The following is a 19,002-nucleotide window of genomic DNA, read 5'->3' on the forward strand; positions in this document are numbered from 1 at the left end:
CCATCCTGTTCAGCAATGTATGTTTCAGGTTCCCACAAGCCACTTTCCGTTGCAGTGTTCTTCACATGCTACTTTTTCCTGTCATGCTGGACATATGGGCTGAGCGTTTCCAGTGGCCTGTTTATTCCCTCTCTCCTGACAGGAGCAGCATGGGGTCGACTAATGGGCATGGCTTTAGAAGCTATGTGGCCAGAATGGGTGAGTCTGTCTTCATTTCTTCCCCCGCTACTCCTCCTCCTCCTCCACTCTTTTTAACAATTTATAGTTCATTCTCTTCATGATCTGTAGAACATTTGTGTAATTTTTATCACAATGATACAGAATGAGTCAGTTTACAGGTTACATGTACATGATTTGTTTGTGAATTTGGCTGCTTGCTAGACATTTACAGATTACTAAATAGCACACTGGTCACCTGTGATAAGAATTACCATACCAATCTCTGACACAGATCTTGTAACTAGTAATACATTATGGGACAGTAGTAGTTTCCCAGGAGAAGTTGGGTCAGTCTAGGTTTAAAATTTGCTTTCTTACTTGGCAGACATTTTACGTCACCTGGTAAAAGATCAAAGATTTTTGTGGCTGCTTCTTGAACTCCTTTCAGAGCCACTGACAGGTTTAGTAACAAGTAATAGTCATATTTTCTTCTACTGTTGTAGCTGCGGACATCTAATCATCTTCAGTTGTGAATTTATTTATGGTGAATGTCATTAGAGCATGTGTGGATGTACTTTTTAATAAATTCTTCTGGTGCTGTCTAAAAATTAAAAAAAAAGCTAGTAGTTAAGGAAAGAAGTAATCGTATGCAAAATAACAAATTTGACATTTTTTTCCCCTGGATATGATCTAACCAGATATCTGAACCTCTATATGGATCTTGTCATCCGTCCACATTTGCTGCTGAATGTTCAATTGTTGTAAACACTGCTTTCAGTATAACTAAAATTGACAAATTCTCTGGTCAAAAAATAGAACTAATTATCCAGTGAGAGACAGTTCATAAAAAAAATGAAACAAATTGTGTGTGGCTGAGCAGAAAAGAAGTAAAAGACAGCTCTTCATCTGATATAAGAGAATGGTCTTGAAAATTAGATGCAAATGCAAAATAATATTTGATCGCAAAATGAAGTAATCACTTAGAATAATAACTGTGAGTTAACTAACTGTACCTCCAGAAGGTACTGGATAAATGAAAATAAAACGGGCATTGTAACAAATCTTACTTTACCAAGAGTAACAAACAGGTACAGAGTTGGCTCTGATATTCGCAAAGTAAGTCATCTAATTTCGATCTTGAATACCAGAGTATTTTTGGAGCACGTTTCAACAACTGTAAGAATAGTAAATTGGTTTAACTTGATGATAGTATTGAGAGAAGAAAAACGAGTTTGTATTGTCATCTCTGAACAAGAAAGGTGGACAAATCATTCTAAAATTGTCAGATAGGTGGATAGAAAAAACAACACCAGTAAAAAGTTCTTGAGTGTCTAGTAGAAGTTATTAAATTTATGCTAGGACATTGTCTTCTTTGAATAGAAGAGATGAAACTTGTTATCTATAAAATAGTAAGGAACTTGTACTTCTAGAACTATTTACAAATTTGATCCTTTATTAGTGGATGATATAAGCATTCATAGGGACCCATCCAGATAGCTGTGCATGTTAGCAATCTGCTTCTGTGGTTGTGATGGTGACCAGTCCTGGATCAAATCTGCCTGGTGGAGTAGCAAAGAGGGCTGGTGTGCTAGCCATCCTAGATTTTTTTAGATGGTTTCAATTGAGTGAGTACTGAGCTGGTACTCATGTTCCATCTCAGTTAAGTGTTTCACAAGCACTTGAAAAATGTTCTCACACTTTCACATGGGATAACACTAGCTGTAGACAGAAGAGACACAAATTCGGTCCCAGGGAAGAAAGGGAGATAACAAGAATGGTGTCCAGCTACCCTCTACCAATAACATTGCCAGCTCCCAATTAGTACGCTAACCGCGTGCAGATACTGGATAAGGCCAAGAAAAAGAAGACATAAATAAGCATTTACAGAAACAAAGGAGAAAAGTTTCATTTCAAATCTGTCCACAAGTGTGCACTTGAATTTATCCCACTTATTGGGGCCAACATGAGTAACAGAATAATGGATTAAATTGAAAAGTGTAAATATTTTTAAATCCCATTAAACTCAGCACTGGGTATAACAACTAACTTTGAATGTGCAACATGTTTTACTTCTTTCTTAGACATGGAAGAACACATTCTGTCCAATTTGCCCACTGGGTGCTAGAGTTTTAAAAAAGAAAGTGTGTCATCATAATAGATTGTAGAGGTAAGAATGATGATAATGCCAGTAAAATTGGTGGTGAATATAATGTTTGGGCCGTAATCCAAGACAAATGATAATGTACTGAATCATACCCTCCCTTTGCACTTTCTTTGAATTTGATGAGAAAATGCATAGTCAAATATATGCTGTCTGCTTTTTTTTATGTATAGTCTTTATACAGTTTTCTGTTTCCACCCACTAGTGAGTAAGCAAACTGTCAAATTGTGAATATCACCTTTGTGTGGCCAAAAAATTCTCACATGCAGGATGTTACAAAAATGTCCAGTAAACATGATCTCTAAAATGAATACCTTAAGAGCTGTGAGTGTCTGTTCATCTTCACTACTGTGTAACACTTCTCATGTACTGCAAGCTCTTTGTTGTTACGAATGACGTACACAGTGTGTTAAACAAATGACGCATTCATCTGTTATTGCCTATGGATACAGCATTAAGTAAACATCTGTAAGTGTTTGTACTGTAAATATTAATCACAGTTCAGTTCTGTTCAGTGCAGTGCACACATTAGTGCTAATTGAACCAATTTATGTTTTGAATAGTTTCTGGAATGCTTTCGCATCGTTTTATTTTTGCATTTACCAGCATAATAGAAGCCTATTATTCCACACTGAAAATGAAGATGATATCTTCTGTTATGGTCTGGTAAATGCAAGCAGCCTTCAAGCCCATTTCCTGTATGCTGAAGAATACCCAGCCATTTGCACAATTATTCAGCAGTTATAAGCATTTTACCCTCATTTAACTTTCTTCTATCACTATAACCAACCTGCCCAAAACTTCCTGTTTACCAAAATAGCATCCATATTACAAATTGTTTCTTCCCTCTGCTCTTTACTGTTGTCTCTATAAAACAGCAGTTATTATTCCCATTAATATAGCATATCATGGTCCTATTCATTTCATAATTCACTGTTTCAAATCAAACCCATCTTTGTTTCCTAAATTACAGAAGGAAGCTCTTCTGTTTCATAGTGACAGAATAGTGTTTTCGTCTATTTGCTGCATTCTGCAAGCCATTCTTAATAGCAAAGAGCATGCAGTAGGAGAGATGGGTTTCACAGTAGTGAAGATGAAAGTGTTCATAGCTCTTAAGGCATGCATTTGAGAGCCCATGTTTACTGGACACTTTTTGCTGTTTTGGACCATTCCATCACGTCTCAAAATATGGTACTTTTTTTAACACCGTGTAGATGGAGTGCTCAAGGGGAAGTGTCTTCAGCCTCAGCAAGAGATATTCTGTCAAGATCAATTTTTGGAAGAAATTTCCATGAACACTGATTTTATAGCAAAGATCAGACAACAGACTAAATGACCTTTCCACTTATTGAAAACATTATGCTGGAACTTACAATATTACAGTTGGATAAGATAGTAAACAGATATAAGGCCACCAGTGTTTCATTACAGTTTGTAAAGAAAGACCTGAATTGTGAAAGTTTATTATATGAATGTTTGCATGGAGACACTGAAGCACTCAGACCAAAGTTTCTTAATTTTCAGGATAAGGTGAAAGACATTACTTACTATCATCACTGTCATGAGGAGTTTTTAAGCCAGAAGCATAAAAATTGGAAACATGATAATTCTTAAGAGATTACTGCCTGTCTGATGGTTGCTAATGGTGGTGGTAAATGTTCTTTTTTGAATTTAATGAAAAAAGTGAACATCACAGTGTGTCACACACGTTACTTTAACAGTCTGTTTTAAAAAGGGCTGTACAACTAATTTAGTATGACATGTGCAAATGTCGTACATATTTTAGAATCAAGTGAATGCAAATTACTTTAGTGTTCCTACATTCTTGGGATTATGTACTAATTTTCCTTCGTGGTACCTGTACTCATGGTATGGTATTGTCAGTGTCTTATTTGAGTTAATGATGATGACGATTATGATGATGGCATAAGAGAAACATGGAAGAAAAGTCGATACTGAAAACATTTAAAAATATGGTTCTACCTCTCAAATTTGGCAAACTGGATAATGATGGTAACAGTAAGAAAATTGTATGCATAGATGATGGAAAAGTTGCTCTAACCCAGGATCAGTAGGCACACACAGTACAGAAAAAAATAGCAAGTAACAAATGACAGCTTTATATAGACACCCTTTGTCACATAAAGATTGCACAATATTCTACAGTGTCTACCAGTCATTTACTTGGTTTAAATTTACATCCAACATTTGATAGATGATCCATGTCATGTAACTGTATGCAGTCACTTGGCCAACATTTCTCAGTATATATGGGAAAACAGAAAAGCAAAGCCAAAGGCAGAAGTGATGAAGTCCACATACCATCACATACTTCTTTGGTCATGGTCACTGGTAACTTTGCCCTGGAGCAAGCCAGTACTAGTGTCAGTGGAGGAAGGGGTCTTTATCAGCAAATAGAGAGAACAAAGAAGAGAATGTGGGCATTATACAAGCACTGTACACCACATAATGCACCAGTTTCCCGAATTAAATTTCAAACTTCAGAACAGTGTCTTGTGAAGAGGCAGCATAAGATATTATTACAGGGTCCCATCAATCAGACTGAAAAATGCACAATGCCCTCATTAGAGCTTTCCAAGAGCTGTCAGTTAATTTCACTAAAAGGGAAGGTTGCATATTACCACACTCATGAGAAGGCAGTTGAGTTATGACTCCTAGAAGCAATGGAGTTTTTATGTAACCATTGATTCCATTTTTCTGGCAAGAACTCCTCCAATTGTTAATTAATTGAAACCAGTTATGCTAATAAAGTTACAACAATAAAGTTAAAATTTAAGTTATGAATCATTCTCAAGTGTGGTAAATAGTTATACAAAGGGCAGAACAATCACATAGTAGAAGGCACAAAACTGGATGACATGGGCCAATGTGTGTCATTCGATTTTATATATTATATTATGTGATCATGCTGCCCTCAGTATAAACCCTTAACATGCCTGAGAACTATTACTAACTGAATTGAAACTAGATGGTGAGCTATCCTGTGGATACCACAGCCTCAACTAGTTCCTGTGGAGTGTCAGGTGTGCATGTGGAGTGTCAGGTATGCATTTTGAGCTGTGACTGAGAACATTTGCCATCCTTGATGACCTATAATTGTGCCCAGTATGCAGCCGGGGGTACACATGAATATGTGGGCCCACAGTCGAGCCCTACGAAGTACAGATGCTGCCCTTGTGCTGCTGCTGAAGGTGACCAATTAGGATCATGGTTTGGCTGTGTCTGTTGACTGATCTGGACAAATATGTAATCAGGACATTTGTTCAAGCATTATCCCATGATGTGGTGTAGAGTGCCTTCTGTATCTGCAGTGACAGTGACTGTTGTTCCCGGCAGGTGCAGCATTGCCAGATGATGATCTTTATTTCCATTTAGATACTGTCCTTGGTGTAGCAGTTTGGTCAGCAGATGAAGTGCTTTTGGAAATATAACCCTCAACTGCAATGGCTCAGTGGCCAGCAGCAGAATGTGTTGCAGAGTGTTGAGGTCCTTGGGCACTGTATAAAAAGTGCATAATGCAGAAGAGGTGTCTGCAAGCAGTCAGTGTGACCACCCCTGTTGTGACAGAGGACAGTGCCAACTACTGGTATTGGTATTGCTGCTGCTGCTGCTGCTACTGCTACTACTACTACTACTACTGTATTGTTTTCTGCTAACTATGATCTTGTTGGGAAAAAAAGTTTCTTTTAAGTCAAACTTCACATCCAGGGCCAATGAAAGATGTGGAAGAGCATCACTGTTCCTGTGCTGTGCCATGGGGCTGTAATGTATTGAAAATTGCTAAGGTGTAGTGCCCCTCTCTGCAGTTGCTGAGCTGTTTTGTCAGGGGAGACAAGTGCAAAGACCGAGGAGTGAGGTCTGTAACCGGATAAAACTTATTTTTTCTATACATGGAGACTAAATTTTTGATCTCTGTAAATATCATACAATGCTTCCTTCTTTATATGTAAATAGCTTCTATGGGCTGACTTTAAGGTATTTGATGCAAAAGTGGTGGGTTGCTGTGAACCATAATTGTTTATGGGATAGCATTGCTCCTATGCCAATAAATGGTTATTTAGATTGAATATAGCCAAGCAGATGGGGCAGATTCTAGACAGGCTCTTAAGATTAAAAAGGGTTAAAAAAGTAGAACTCAAACCAAACTAACTTCACACATTTTCTTTTTAATTAGTTTACCAGATGCCAACTATTTCTGGAATAAATCTTCCATAATACAGTGCTGACCATTAAAAATTGAAACACTGGAAAGAATTAAAATACAACAAAATTTTGCTTACTGTGTGTACACAGTATAGTTGGGATAATACGTGATTCAAGTTATACACTATCTTAACAAAAGTATCCAAACACCTATTAGTCAACTGTAAAATTTGGTGTGGGCACACTTTGCCTTTATGATGGCTTGAACTTTGCTGGGGAGACTTTCAGTGGTGTGTCTGAAAGTCTGTGGAGGAATAGTGACCCATTCTTCAAGAGCTGAAACCAGACAAGGTAATGATGTTGGATGCTGGACTAAAGTCGACATTCCAGCTCATCCCAAAGGTGTTAACATTGGGTTCAGTTTGTGACTCTGGGCAGACCAGTCCATTTCAAGAATGTCACTGGCCATAAACCTTTGCCTTACATATTTTGCTTTGTGGCAGGGTTCATTGTCATGCTGATTAGCATCAGCTCTGAACTGTTTCTCTAGTGTATTCCGTACACAATGCTGCAAAATGTGCTCATATCCTCGCACATTTAGCATTTTCCTAATTGCAGTAAGGAACCATGCCCTAACCAGGAAAAACACCCCATATCTTAACACAATCTCCTCTGTACTTCAGTGTTAACAATACACGTGATGGCAGGTAATGTTTTGGCATTCACCAAATTCACTGATCAATCTAGTTGTCACAATGTGTAACATGATCAATCACTCCAAACCACTCATTTCCAGTTACCCACTGTGCAGTGGCATTGCTGTTTACATCATCTTGTGCATCATGTACCACTGTCTACTGAAATGGATGCCTCATGTAGAGCTACACAACCATTGTACCCCATTCTTTTTAACTCACCGTGCACAGTCACTGTGAAGCTGGACAACAGGTAGCACTCTGGAACTCATGAGTGACTCCTTTTTCTTATTTCATGCTGTTTTCTGCAACCACCATCTGCAGTGCTAAATAGTCCATGTCCGTGATTACAGGACTGCCTGGTCTTGGTTTAGCTGTGGTTGTTCCTTTGCATTTCCACTTCATAATCACATCATCAACAGCTTTAGAAGGGTTGAAATGTCCCTGATGGATTGATTACTGGGGTGACATCCAATGTCTAGTCTACATTCGAAGTCACTGAGCTGCTCTCCGACTAACCCGTCCTGTTACTGCTGCTTTTTTAGTCACCTCCTCCTACACTGGTGGGTTTGCTTCTGTCACTATCTAGTGATCAATTTTGTATTACACAAGGTGCTCCGATACTTTTAATTACATAGCATAGGTTATCTGTGGGTATACTGCATGTGAAATTTAGTACACAGAGCTGCCACATCAGGCAGAAATAACAGCTCTAACCTGGCTGGACATCAATTCAAATAGAGTTTAAATGACAGATGCGAGTATTCCCTCCTCAGCTGCCTCAGGTCTATATCATAGTTCATTAGTTGTAGTGGCTGGTGAGTGATGGCAAGCCATTAACTTGACAAGATGTAGCTAGATGTTTCCAGTAGTTGAGAGATCTGGATAAAGTATTAGCATGGCATCAGTTGAACATTCTGTGCATTGAGGTAGGTCAGGATAGCATAGGAAATGTTTGATCAAAACCACTGGCTTTAACGTGTCAGAAATGCAACAGCTGCTACTCAAATTACTGGTTATGTGATCAGACTTGTCTTACTGAAAACAAGCCCATTTATTGACTCATGGTATGTTGCACAGCTGTACAACCCTGCATAGCTGAGTGAACAATTTCTGTCCTCTCTGACACTAATTGCATCCGACAGTTGATATCTGGCATGGCATTTAGCATGCTCATCTTGAAGACAGCATATTCACGTGACAGTCATGGGATCCCAACTGATGTGCCCAGCAATATTGCAAAACAATAAATCAAAGTCTTGATAAGCCACGATCCTGCTGTTGTCAAATTCTGAGACATGCTAACGGATGTTTTTCCTTCCTACAAGAAGCATAACCCGATCTCTCTAAAAAAACTAAAATTCGAATGTGATATCTGTATATGCCACTACTACTTGATTTTTATGGCTGTGCTGAAATGCTAATCATTTGATTATTCAAGCATGAATTACACTTCATGCCAATCTGATCTTTGTTCCATGTCACCCTTACAGAGGGTTTTAACCCTTTTAGTGCCAAATACGATCTGATCGTGATCCAGATTTTCGGCGAAAAATGCCAGTAACGATCTGATCGTGATGCCTTTCTCATTCATTTTTTCCGCGCTTGAAGGCAAAGTTGTTAGTATTTCCTAGCGAATGAGAAAGGCATCACGATCAGATCTTTACTGGCATTTTTCGCCGAAAATCTGGATCACGATCAGATCGTATTTGGCACTAAAAGGGTTAAGAGCCAACAGTGTAGTTCACTTTCTCAAAATGATTACAGCTATTTGTGTTTTTATGGAGGAGTGAGTTTAATTTCTGCCAAAACATGCTTTTGAGTTGGATTAAGCCTACGTTTGCTCAGGATGTGGCCTTGAGTATTCCAGCATTGGTAGAAAGATTGTACATCTGTAGATCACTTTAAAGACTGATCTATTGTTGGGTGCTGAATGATTTTCATAGGGTAGCCATGTGATATTCACAAGTTATCCATAATGTGACAATCTTATCCAGATAGTCTTCTGTATTAACTGTTCCAAACATCATTAAAAATTGTTAGTTTTGCAGTTGTTACACCAACAGAAGTCCTAAAACATTTGCTGTTGCAATGGACTTTCCTGCCATAATTTCCATGCTGAATTTTGACCTGTCTGTGAATGCAACCCACATATCACAGTTTGTGCATAGTAGTCCTTGTTGCTACTTTGAGTTCACACAGACCCTACTTTATTACAGTGAACAGACAGAGACTCTACCTAGTGAATATTTATTCACAAAGCCACTCCCAAGTTTTGTGTCTATAACTGAAAATGGAACACACAATATCATAAGCAGTCTGTAGTGCAAGCCGAACAGAAGCTGTGATCTGATAAGCAGAAGCCGATGTGTGTGGAAACAAAATGATGATCAGAAATGAAAAGTAAACACTACATTGATGCAATTAGATGATGGTGGCCCCTGTTATTTTGACTGCCCACCAAACATGTCACTTGCAGTGCTGGTGGCAATTGGTGGAGTTAGGTGCAAGTACAGCCTCAACCTTGAGACTCAACGTTCAAAGTCAATTTGACCCATCTCCTCTTCCCTTTAAATGCTATGTATTTCTGCTATATTTACAATGACTAATACGTGAATATTATTGGGCTATCGGTTTACTAAGTCATTATTGCAAAATACTGACATGAATAATGTACAGAAGAATGGAAAAGTTGGTAGCTAACATCAGGTGAGATCAGATTGAGTTCGATAGAAATGTAGGAACACGAGGCAGCACTGACCTTACCATTTATCTTAAAAGATATACTAAACAATCTGTGGATATATAACATTTGTTCATTCAGAGAAAGCTTTCAGCAATGTTGAACAGATTTCACTCTCTGAAATTCTGAAGGTAACAGAGATTAAATACAGGGAGCAAAATGTTACTTACAACTTGTACAGAAGCTAGACTGCAGTTAAGAATGAACAGACATGAAAGGGAGCAGTAGTTGAGAAAGTTGAGAGACAGGGCTGCGGCCTATCCCTGATGTTATTCGATCTGTACATTGAGCAAGCAGTAAAGGAAACAAAGGAGAAATTTGAGAAGATAATTAAATGGAAAGGAGAAGAAGTAAAAACTCTTCGTGGTTTGCCCGTGACATTTTAATTCTGTAACAAACAGAAATGGGCTTGGAGGAGCAGTTGAATGGAATGGATAGTGTCTTGAAAAGAAGTTATAAAATGAATACCTTCTAAAGTGAATAAATGTTGTCAAATTGCATTGATTAATGCGAAGGAATTACTTTAGGAAATGATACACTGCTAGTAGTAAATGGAGTTTTGCAATGGGGCACAACATAATTGGCAATGGCTGAAATAGAGAGGATATAAAAGACAGTCACGCTATAACAGGAAAAGTGTTTCTGAAAAACAAACATTTTAATAGCTGATATAAATTTAAGTCATAGGAAGTCTTTTATGAAGGTCTCGGAAGGAGTGCAGCCTTGTACAGACATGAAATGTGGACGATAATCGGTTAATACAGGAAGAGAGAAGAAACTTTTGAAACGAAATGTGGCACTACAGTAGAATGCTGAAAGTTAGTTAGGTAGATTAACTAATGAGGTGGAATTGTATTGAATTGGAGAAAAAGAAAATTGTGGCACAACTTAGTTATAAGAATAGATGGTTTGAGGAAACACAAGAGCACAAGAGCGAACCAGTTCGTGGGCCGAAGAAGAAGAAGAAGAAGAAGAAGAAGAAGGAGAAGAAGAAGAAGGTGGTGGTGATGGTGATGATGCAATTATCTAAACCAGGGTGGTGACAATGAGGACATCTAGCCACCCATTAAATGAACCATGCTAATGCTGTGTATATGCAGCACAAAGACACAAGAAAAAGAAGAGGTCCAGCATAAAACTGTACCTGCTGTTTGATCATAGTTGAATGTCAGTCTTTTACCTGGAAACCATGAGCTAATGTTGTCCACTACACTATTTGCCAAATAATGCCCATCTGCAAATAGGAAAAAAATTTCTGACACTTGCCATGTTTAGTGGCAGGTCATCATTATACATTAAAAATTCAATGTATGTAGAACAGAATCCCTATTCCTCTTGCACTTTACAGCACTCCAGGCAAACCAGATGTGTTACTTGTTTTGAGGCACAGGGGACAACCTTCTGTTTGCTGTTTTCTAGGTATAAAGCGAACTATCGTTCAGCTTTTTCTCAAATTCTGTAATTTTGCAACTTGTGCAGAAGCAGAGCATGGTTCACATGATCAAAACCTTTTTTTCAATCAAAGGAGCTACCTGATATCATTTAGCACTGCAAGTACCTCTCACATAAAAAATAAACTGCTTTCTCTGTTGATGCTCCTTTCCTGAAGCCAGACTGCAAGTCTGAAAACAAGTTCCGTGTACTGAGATGTGTTACTCAAAAACTTTCGAAAATACTGACAGCAAGGGTACTGGCCTCTAATTTTCTACATTTGTCTTCCTTTTGATAAAATTGTTTTATAAATATTATAATCTGTTTGGTAACCTACTGCACTTGCCTCGCCAGTGATTTAATTTTTTTCCTTCCTTGTCTCCTGTAGTTGCAATGCTTTTCATACTGAATAACTAGGGCTTTGGTAATATGAAAAGCAGTTTCAACTTCAAAATACTGTTAGACTTTTGTTTGAAATCATACATATTCCATTCATCTAGCAATATTCTGATCTCACCACTGTTTCTAAGGATGCCATGCTACAGCTTACATGATGTAATTTCTTCTTTATCGATCTACTTTTTTGCACATTACTGAACACCCAATCAGGAGGTATATAGCTGTGTTCCCATACTGGAAAGTAATGGTCAGTACTCATAAAAACTTTGGACTTTTCCAAGCATCTCTATAAAGTTGCCATTAAAATACTTTTCTTGTTTTGCGAAATGCATAAATCAGAGAAAATTCATGGAGCTCTAATTGAAAATAGCATTATTAAAATCAAAAGACTATTCACCCAACAAAAATCAAGTGCAGAAAGTGAATGTTGCTGAATCAGTTTTGTGGCAGAAAGAGTGTTTTGGAATAACAGAGGACATTTTGGTAGCTTCTAACCATTGAAGTAATTGGTTTTTGAAAAAAACATTTGCCTTTCTTACTCAGAAAACAATGTCAAATAGTATATGCCACAAAAAACTTGTTTTGGCCATTTTTACAGAAATCAAGTTTTGGAAAAAAGACCATCTTTTATTGGAAATTACACTGTCTGCATCAGGTTGTATCAGAATCACTCAAAAAGTAAATATTGATATTCCCACTCAAAACTGACTTCCTTTCTTAAGGACAGAGAGCTTCGTAGAGTGTGAAGCCTGGAGAAGAAAAGTTTTAATATGTAATCTGTGGAAAATTATAATTAAAAGTGAATTTGAGGAAAACCACTGCTTCACAACCTAGAAATATGTATTCTATTCAGTGGTTTGATATGGCAGCACTTTTGACTGAAACATTACATTAGATATTAGTGCTCACTTCTCATATAGCCATCAGACAAGATTTACCCCTTGAAAAGAAACCACATAACTTCTCAGTGTAAATGATTCAGAGAGATAAAATTATGTCATAGTTAAGATGTATTTGCAGTTCATTTACTTTTCTGTTAATTCCCCTCATTTGACATAACAAGATCACCAAACTTTCTGATCTGTATTCCCCATTTGTTAATGAACTGCAGTTCTGGGTGACTTTTCCAAAATCTACCCTTCGTCCTAGACGTCTTCAGTGTTTTTCCTTCACCCGTCTTCCTTCCCCTTTGACCCTTCTGCCTGGAGTAGGAGCCACTGGCTCCGAAAAGTTGCCTACTTATAACATTCTTTTATGTGAGTGTTCTGCCACCTCTTGGTGAGTAGATTTCTTATCTGTGCAACTACATTATATTGTCAAAAATTGATTTTCATTGTCATTTAATTTTAAGATTTACCATACTTAGGCCCTTTATAAATGCTTATTGGTATGTCTATTTATCATTACTCATATTATCACTGTTCTCTCACTGCTAGATTCTCAGAGTTGAGGGAGAGTGATGTGGAATGACCCAAACTTTCAGCAGTGTTTGACAAGTCCACTATGCCTGTAAATGCAGCTCATAGGAGGAGCGATGATAACTTTCCTGTCAGCATTAAGTTTTCTGAAATAAATACTGCAACATGAAAGCTGTTTCATATTATGGTAGCTTGCACTGTTCTTCTCTCTTTGTCATTAACCCATCACTGTGGACACTGTAGTGGGAATGTATTATGTTCTCAAACTGAGACAACTTTAGCACATGCACGTTTAGAGTATTTACAATGGCAGGGCATTCTAAGGAAAGAAAGCAAAAGATTCTTTGTTTATTTCACTAAATGCACCTGCTGTTATGTAGGACTCTTGCTGATGACCAAGCTTTTGAGAAACTTAATATAATTTTTTTCAATCTCTTGTACTAATACTGCCCATCACCTGTAGAATTTCTTCATTTATTGCTCCAGTTTTCTCTTTTAAATCTGTCATTGTCATCTCTCCCTCATAATTTTTAATTTATTGCAGGTTTTTGTAAATTATTTGGCAAGATGTTTGCTCTATTATGTTTTTTGTTCTAATCTTGAAATATACTGTCACAGTGTTTCAGATCTTTATGAGCAGTCAGTGACTTATTTTAGACTTATTTATTAAAGAACATTTCTGTTCATCCCCCGTGTTTATCATTCAGTTGTTCTCCAGTGCAGAACATGTGTTTTTTCAGCTTACCAAATGCTTGTTACTGGACTTCACATGATCCTAGATCAGGAGTTGCCAACCTTGTAGCTTACTTGGACCAAAATGGAAGAAGACAAATATTTTTGGGCCGCACAGAGTTTACTTAATGCTAACAATCTAACAATAACCATTCAGGAGGGAAGGAAAAACGGAATGGTCCAATTAGAGAAAAGTGTCATGTGGCAAGAGTTTCAAATAATAACTTCACATAAACGGAATTTCATGGATTTTTTTTAACCTTTCTTGTAAAATATGCTCTCTTCTTAGGCCACATTGATACTTTCTTTGGACTTCATGTGGTGCGTGGGCTTGGTTTGACATCCCTGCCCTACATCTTCCTTTTTTCCACTTGTCTAAATTTGATAGGATTATGCAGTGTCCTTACACTAAAAGAAATGACAAATCATTAAGATTTCTAAAAGTAGAGATACACACAATTATAACAACTGGAAATGTGCCACAGTGTTTTTTAGGTCCATGTAAAGAACCAGCAATAGCCCTTAGTTTGACTGGACTCCGTGAAGCAGAAAATTCACAAACAAGTGATGTAAATGTTCTGTAGACCCCAGAAGCAGAGGCATTTTGTTCACGTAGCACAAGATACAGGTTGTGTAGCTACACTTCTAGGTTATCAGGATAAAATTAATGGTTAGCCATTCTCAGTCAAAAATTATAATGAAACGGCATTTCATTATCATCTAAAAATGATGATGATTCTAGACATGGCATAATTATCCAGAGACTATCAATTCAAAAAACGTATTAATTAATCATATATAGCAATGGCGAGACACACATATTGTATTTCTTATATGAACAAGAATAGAAACAGTTTTTCATCCTATATAGGAAAATGACTTTCATAATGAAATTAAAATGCTAAACATTATTGGATTGTGAAAGAAAGTTGTGACAGTCAGAACATTAATAATGAATTCATTTCCAGCAAAATGTACTACAAAAATGAAAATCAAACAGGTTCAGCGTCAGAATTCCTATTTTATTAAGCCTAATTGAATTTACAAATGCGAAACAGGAAAGTAGTTGGCTTTGGTATTCACAAAATAAAGATCATGTACTAATCTATGCTTCCTTGCAAAGTTATGGGTCTATAAGAGACATGTGTCTTTGTCAAAGAAAGTTTGAAGGGCTCAGAGACCAATAATGTTTGTCTGCATTGTAAAGGCTTAAGTAACGGTAATGTCAGTAATATAAGTGAATATAATAGGGTTTAGATGGTTGTTAAAAAGAAGTGTCGGTTTGCTGAATATGCACCTAACTTTGTAGATGCACTTTCAAATACTGCTGAGAAATCTGTGGAAAATCTTCATACATTCTTCTCTGCTTCCATCCATCAATGAGGGCTTCCCCCAAACAAACTGTCATAGTGTGAATATTACCTACCTCTGCTGAAAAGATTGTCTGATAGTAGCTGGAGCACTCGCACAGAAGTGTCTTCAGCCTTAGACAAGGAATATCATGCCATAATAAATGTTTTGGAAGATATTTCTGTGGATACTGGTTTAAGTATTAGAAGTGGCCATATAATTCCCTGAGACAGCAAGGAGTGAAAACATGCAAAATTATCCCACACTCTTGTCTGCAGACCAACAAAATTAGAGATTTTTCTAAGGACAAAACATGAATTGAGCTTCATGATTAGATTATCAGTGTTGACTCATTCTAACTTGTTATCCAGCTGGATCACAAGGCATTTTACGTACAGTCTTTCTTAACATATGACCATTAATGCCAGGCCATTTCTGCTTGTTTGAAACAGCATAATACGAGTCTTAACCTAAGACTTAAACTGTTTGGTGTCAGCCAATTATAGGCTACTGCCTGATCTATCTCTGCTTTAATTGAGTTTGGACCATTGATATGCCATAATCAAGCATTAGCTTTTCAACCACCCTTTAAAGTCTAAGGGAGGTCATCTATGTGGTTGAATCAAATTAAATCCTTTTATATGTCTGAGGACAACGATGCTATTGCATGAGACATTGTCTGGTACAAGTTATTTCTTTACACAATATAATGTTACAACATAATATAGTATTACATATTTAATTCATATAAATGTCAGTACACACTTTTATATTACACAGAATATAATGTACAGCGTTAAGCTCACATTATAATTAAATTGTTTAGACTATCACCTATGAATTCCTCAACATTATAGAAGGCCTTTCATTTTACCCATGATTCTATAACCTTTTAAAATTTATTGTGTGGCAGTTCCTTAACACTTTGAGGTATCTTATTCAGGAACATCATGCCAATGTGTGCATGATTATTTTCAGCCTTGGATAATTTAGTCCAGGGAACTTTTATCAGGTTTCTGTTCCTGGTTTAGTAAGTATGGACATTAGCCCTGGTTTTATGGATATATGTGCATACACAAGAACTTGTAGTATGTACAAACTGGGAACAGTGTTTTGCATACGGTGAAGTATCTTTTTGCAAGAAGTTGTTTCATTCACCAAAAATGCGTCTTATTGCTTTCTTCTGCCACAGGAAGACATTTTTAGCCCCATCAGTGCTTCCCCTGAGCATTAGCCCATAGTTAAAGTGTGCATGGAAAAATTCATAATAGGTCCATCAGGAGATTGTCTTGATTGACACAGCTTTTTAATTTTCTTATCAGGTACACTACCCTAGATAACTCTTTGAAAACTTTTGCTTTCTGGATATTCCAGCATAACTTACAGTCAAGATGGATGCCTCACAATTTCACTGACCTTTCCTTGTCATTGTTTCATTTAACTGTATTCTGTTATCCTTCAACCACTGAATTGTCTCTTTCATCAAGAAGTAATTTATTTTTACTGTAATATTTTCATCTGCATGAGATGCGATGAAAGTGGTGTCATCTGCTTTACATGGTGAAAGACTTGGCAAGTCATTTACACATAACAAACAAGGTAGGTCCCAGCACAGTGTGTTGTGGAGCTTCATAACTTACATTCAGTCTTTGCTTGGATTTATGATCTTGAAAATGCTAATTCATTGCCTTTTATTCCACAACACTCTATTTTGTTTGTTAAGCTATTATGTGAAACAGTGTCGAAGGTCTTGCTAAGCTCCATTAGAGTGACATTGTGTGTTGTCTATTTTAAAAGCCATGTAAGGCACAGAACACATCATCTTGAACTGCCTTAATTGGATGCAGTCCATTTAGACTCCTTTAACAGATGTTTAATTTCAAATCAATCATTCAGTTGGCTTTTACTATTGCTTCAGTAATTTTGGTACTATTGGCATTATTGTGATAGGCTTATAATTTTCAAGTGAATTTGTCTCCTTTTTTTTTATAAAGAGGCAAACTGATCAAACAGTAGTGTACAGGAATACAAGAATCACTTGGGGACAAAAAGTGGAAACCGGCAGGGCTCAGGAGACTATTTAAAGACACGTACTGGAAGAATGGAGTCAGTCTATAAAAGAGATCATTTAAAAAAAAACTCATATGCTCCATCCGAGAATATGTTAGTTTGGGATACACCAGATAATACTAACAGTTGACACTGAACATGTACTAAATAGGACAGCGTAAATGGTCACAGACTTCTTTGATCCACCAGGACCCACAAAAGCCCACTTGCAGAGTTTAAAGGAAGAGTATTAAGTCAGGAAAATAGAAATATACAACCATCCAGTAAGTATTACTCCTAAGCGATCATAAAGATAAGATTACACTAATTACAGCATGCAAAGAGACATTTAAGTAGTTACCCTTCTCACATTAAATACTCGGATCTAAGAAAGAGAAACTGTAACATGGTACTAAAGGTAAGTACCCTGTGCCATCACTTCATAATGGTTTCTAGCATATACATGGTGAATTGCCTAAAACTTGTACCACAAATATATTGTGGAAATGGAATGTGCTATTGATGTATGGTTTTCACATAATGGATTGATAGTCAGCGTCTCATATTTTTAGCAAATAAACATATTGTAATAATACTTACAAAATGTATTTTTATGTGCAAACAAGCACTTTTTAAATGGAACAATGCTTATTGACATTGACAGACTAAAAGTAGGGTAAATTGGAATGTCAGTGATGTTTGTTGCAGGATTCTAGTGCGAGTTGTTTAAGAGTTATAGTATTTTGAAAAGTTCTCACACTGACACTTGTTTGCACCATTCAGCCTGCTTAGTTGTTAGGTACCATGTAGTTATGTGTGCTTACAGTGTGCTTGTGTGTTCCTTGAGTCCATTGCAACTTGCTAGTCATTCAGTGTTTGACAGTCCAAGCAGCAGTTGTCAATGGACAGTAGGTTTTTTACCACTGCAGAAAAACCCAATATGCTCATGCAGGGTGTATACATGGACAAGGAAAAGAAATCCCCGGATTGCCCAGTTGAAAATACACTTTCTCCCGGGTGAAAATACTGTTTTTCCGTGTTAAGCGACAGTATACTTTTCCTCAGCACTGTAAAACTTATCAATCCTTTGAATGTTTATGGTTTTATACACCGACATGGAATTACCGAGCACTTTAGAAAACTAAACTCAGGGGGGATAAAACACGCCTTGGAAAGATCTTTGATGTGCAGCAGCATGTGTGCTGCTTATTTTCGGTTTCGAAGGTATAAATTCGAATTCCACTAAACGCCGCATGTTACATAGAAATTGAGATTGCAATGAGCTTTTGTAAGCCAGTCAAAGCTCATGTCACGTGATCTCGCCAGCTCATGACAGCATAGGACACATGGTGTAGTCAGCCAATAGTAAGATCACTCTTAAGAAGCGCGAACACACAAATAAGAAAAGTTAATGGTTTAAATTAATATACATAGTGTTGCTACAAGAAAAACAAAGCTTTCACATATAATATTGGTCTCTAAGATTAATACGCTGCAAAAGAAGCTAAGCTTCCATATGTAATGTTGATCTTTTTTGCGCGTGTTACACTTTAAGGTACATCACACAAATGTGCCAGTAAAATTTTTAATAGCGACGTAAATGTCTAATCTTCTGGGCTCGAAACTCTTCTAGATGGTCGTCCTCAAAGAGTTATTTTTAAATGAGAGTCAAACGCTCTGTGATTTAAGAAATTGATCGTA

The 19,002-nt window shown here is 37.1% G+C and overlaps 1 protein-coding gene across 2 annotated transcripts in view; it reads left to right on the forward strand.

Moving 5' to 3' along the window:
• Nucleotides 1–19,002, forward strand: part of LOC124774890 (H(+)/Cl(-) exchange transporter 7) — a 184,689-nt gene that overhangs the window by 152,604 nt on the left and 13,083 nt on the right. For both annotated transcript variants that reach the window (XM_047249546.1, XM_047249547.1), the window contains one exon: nt 29–198. In XM_047249546.1, coding sequence (XP_047105502.1) covers nt 29–198 — 170 coding nt within the window. The remainder of the gene's footprint in view (nt 1–28; nt 199–19,002) is intronic.

This window comes from Schistocerca piceifrons, chromosome 2 (assembly GCF_021461385.2).
Source record: "Schistocerca piceifrons isolate TAMUIC-IGC-003096 chromosome 2, iqSchPice1.1, whole genome shotgun sequence".
Classification (NCBI taxonomy): Eukaryota; Metazoa; Arthropoda; class Insecta; order Orthoptera; family Acrididae; genus Schistocerca; species Schistocerca piceifrons.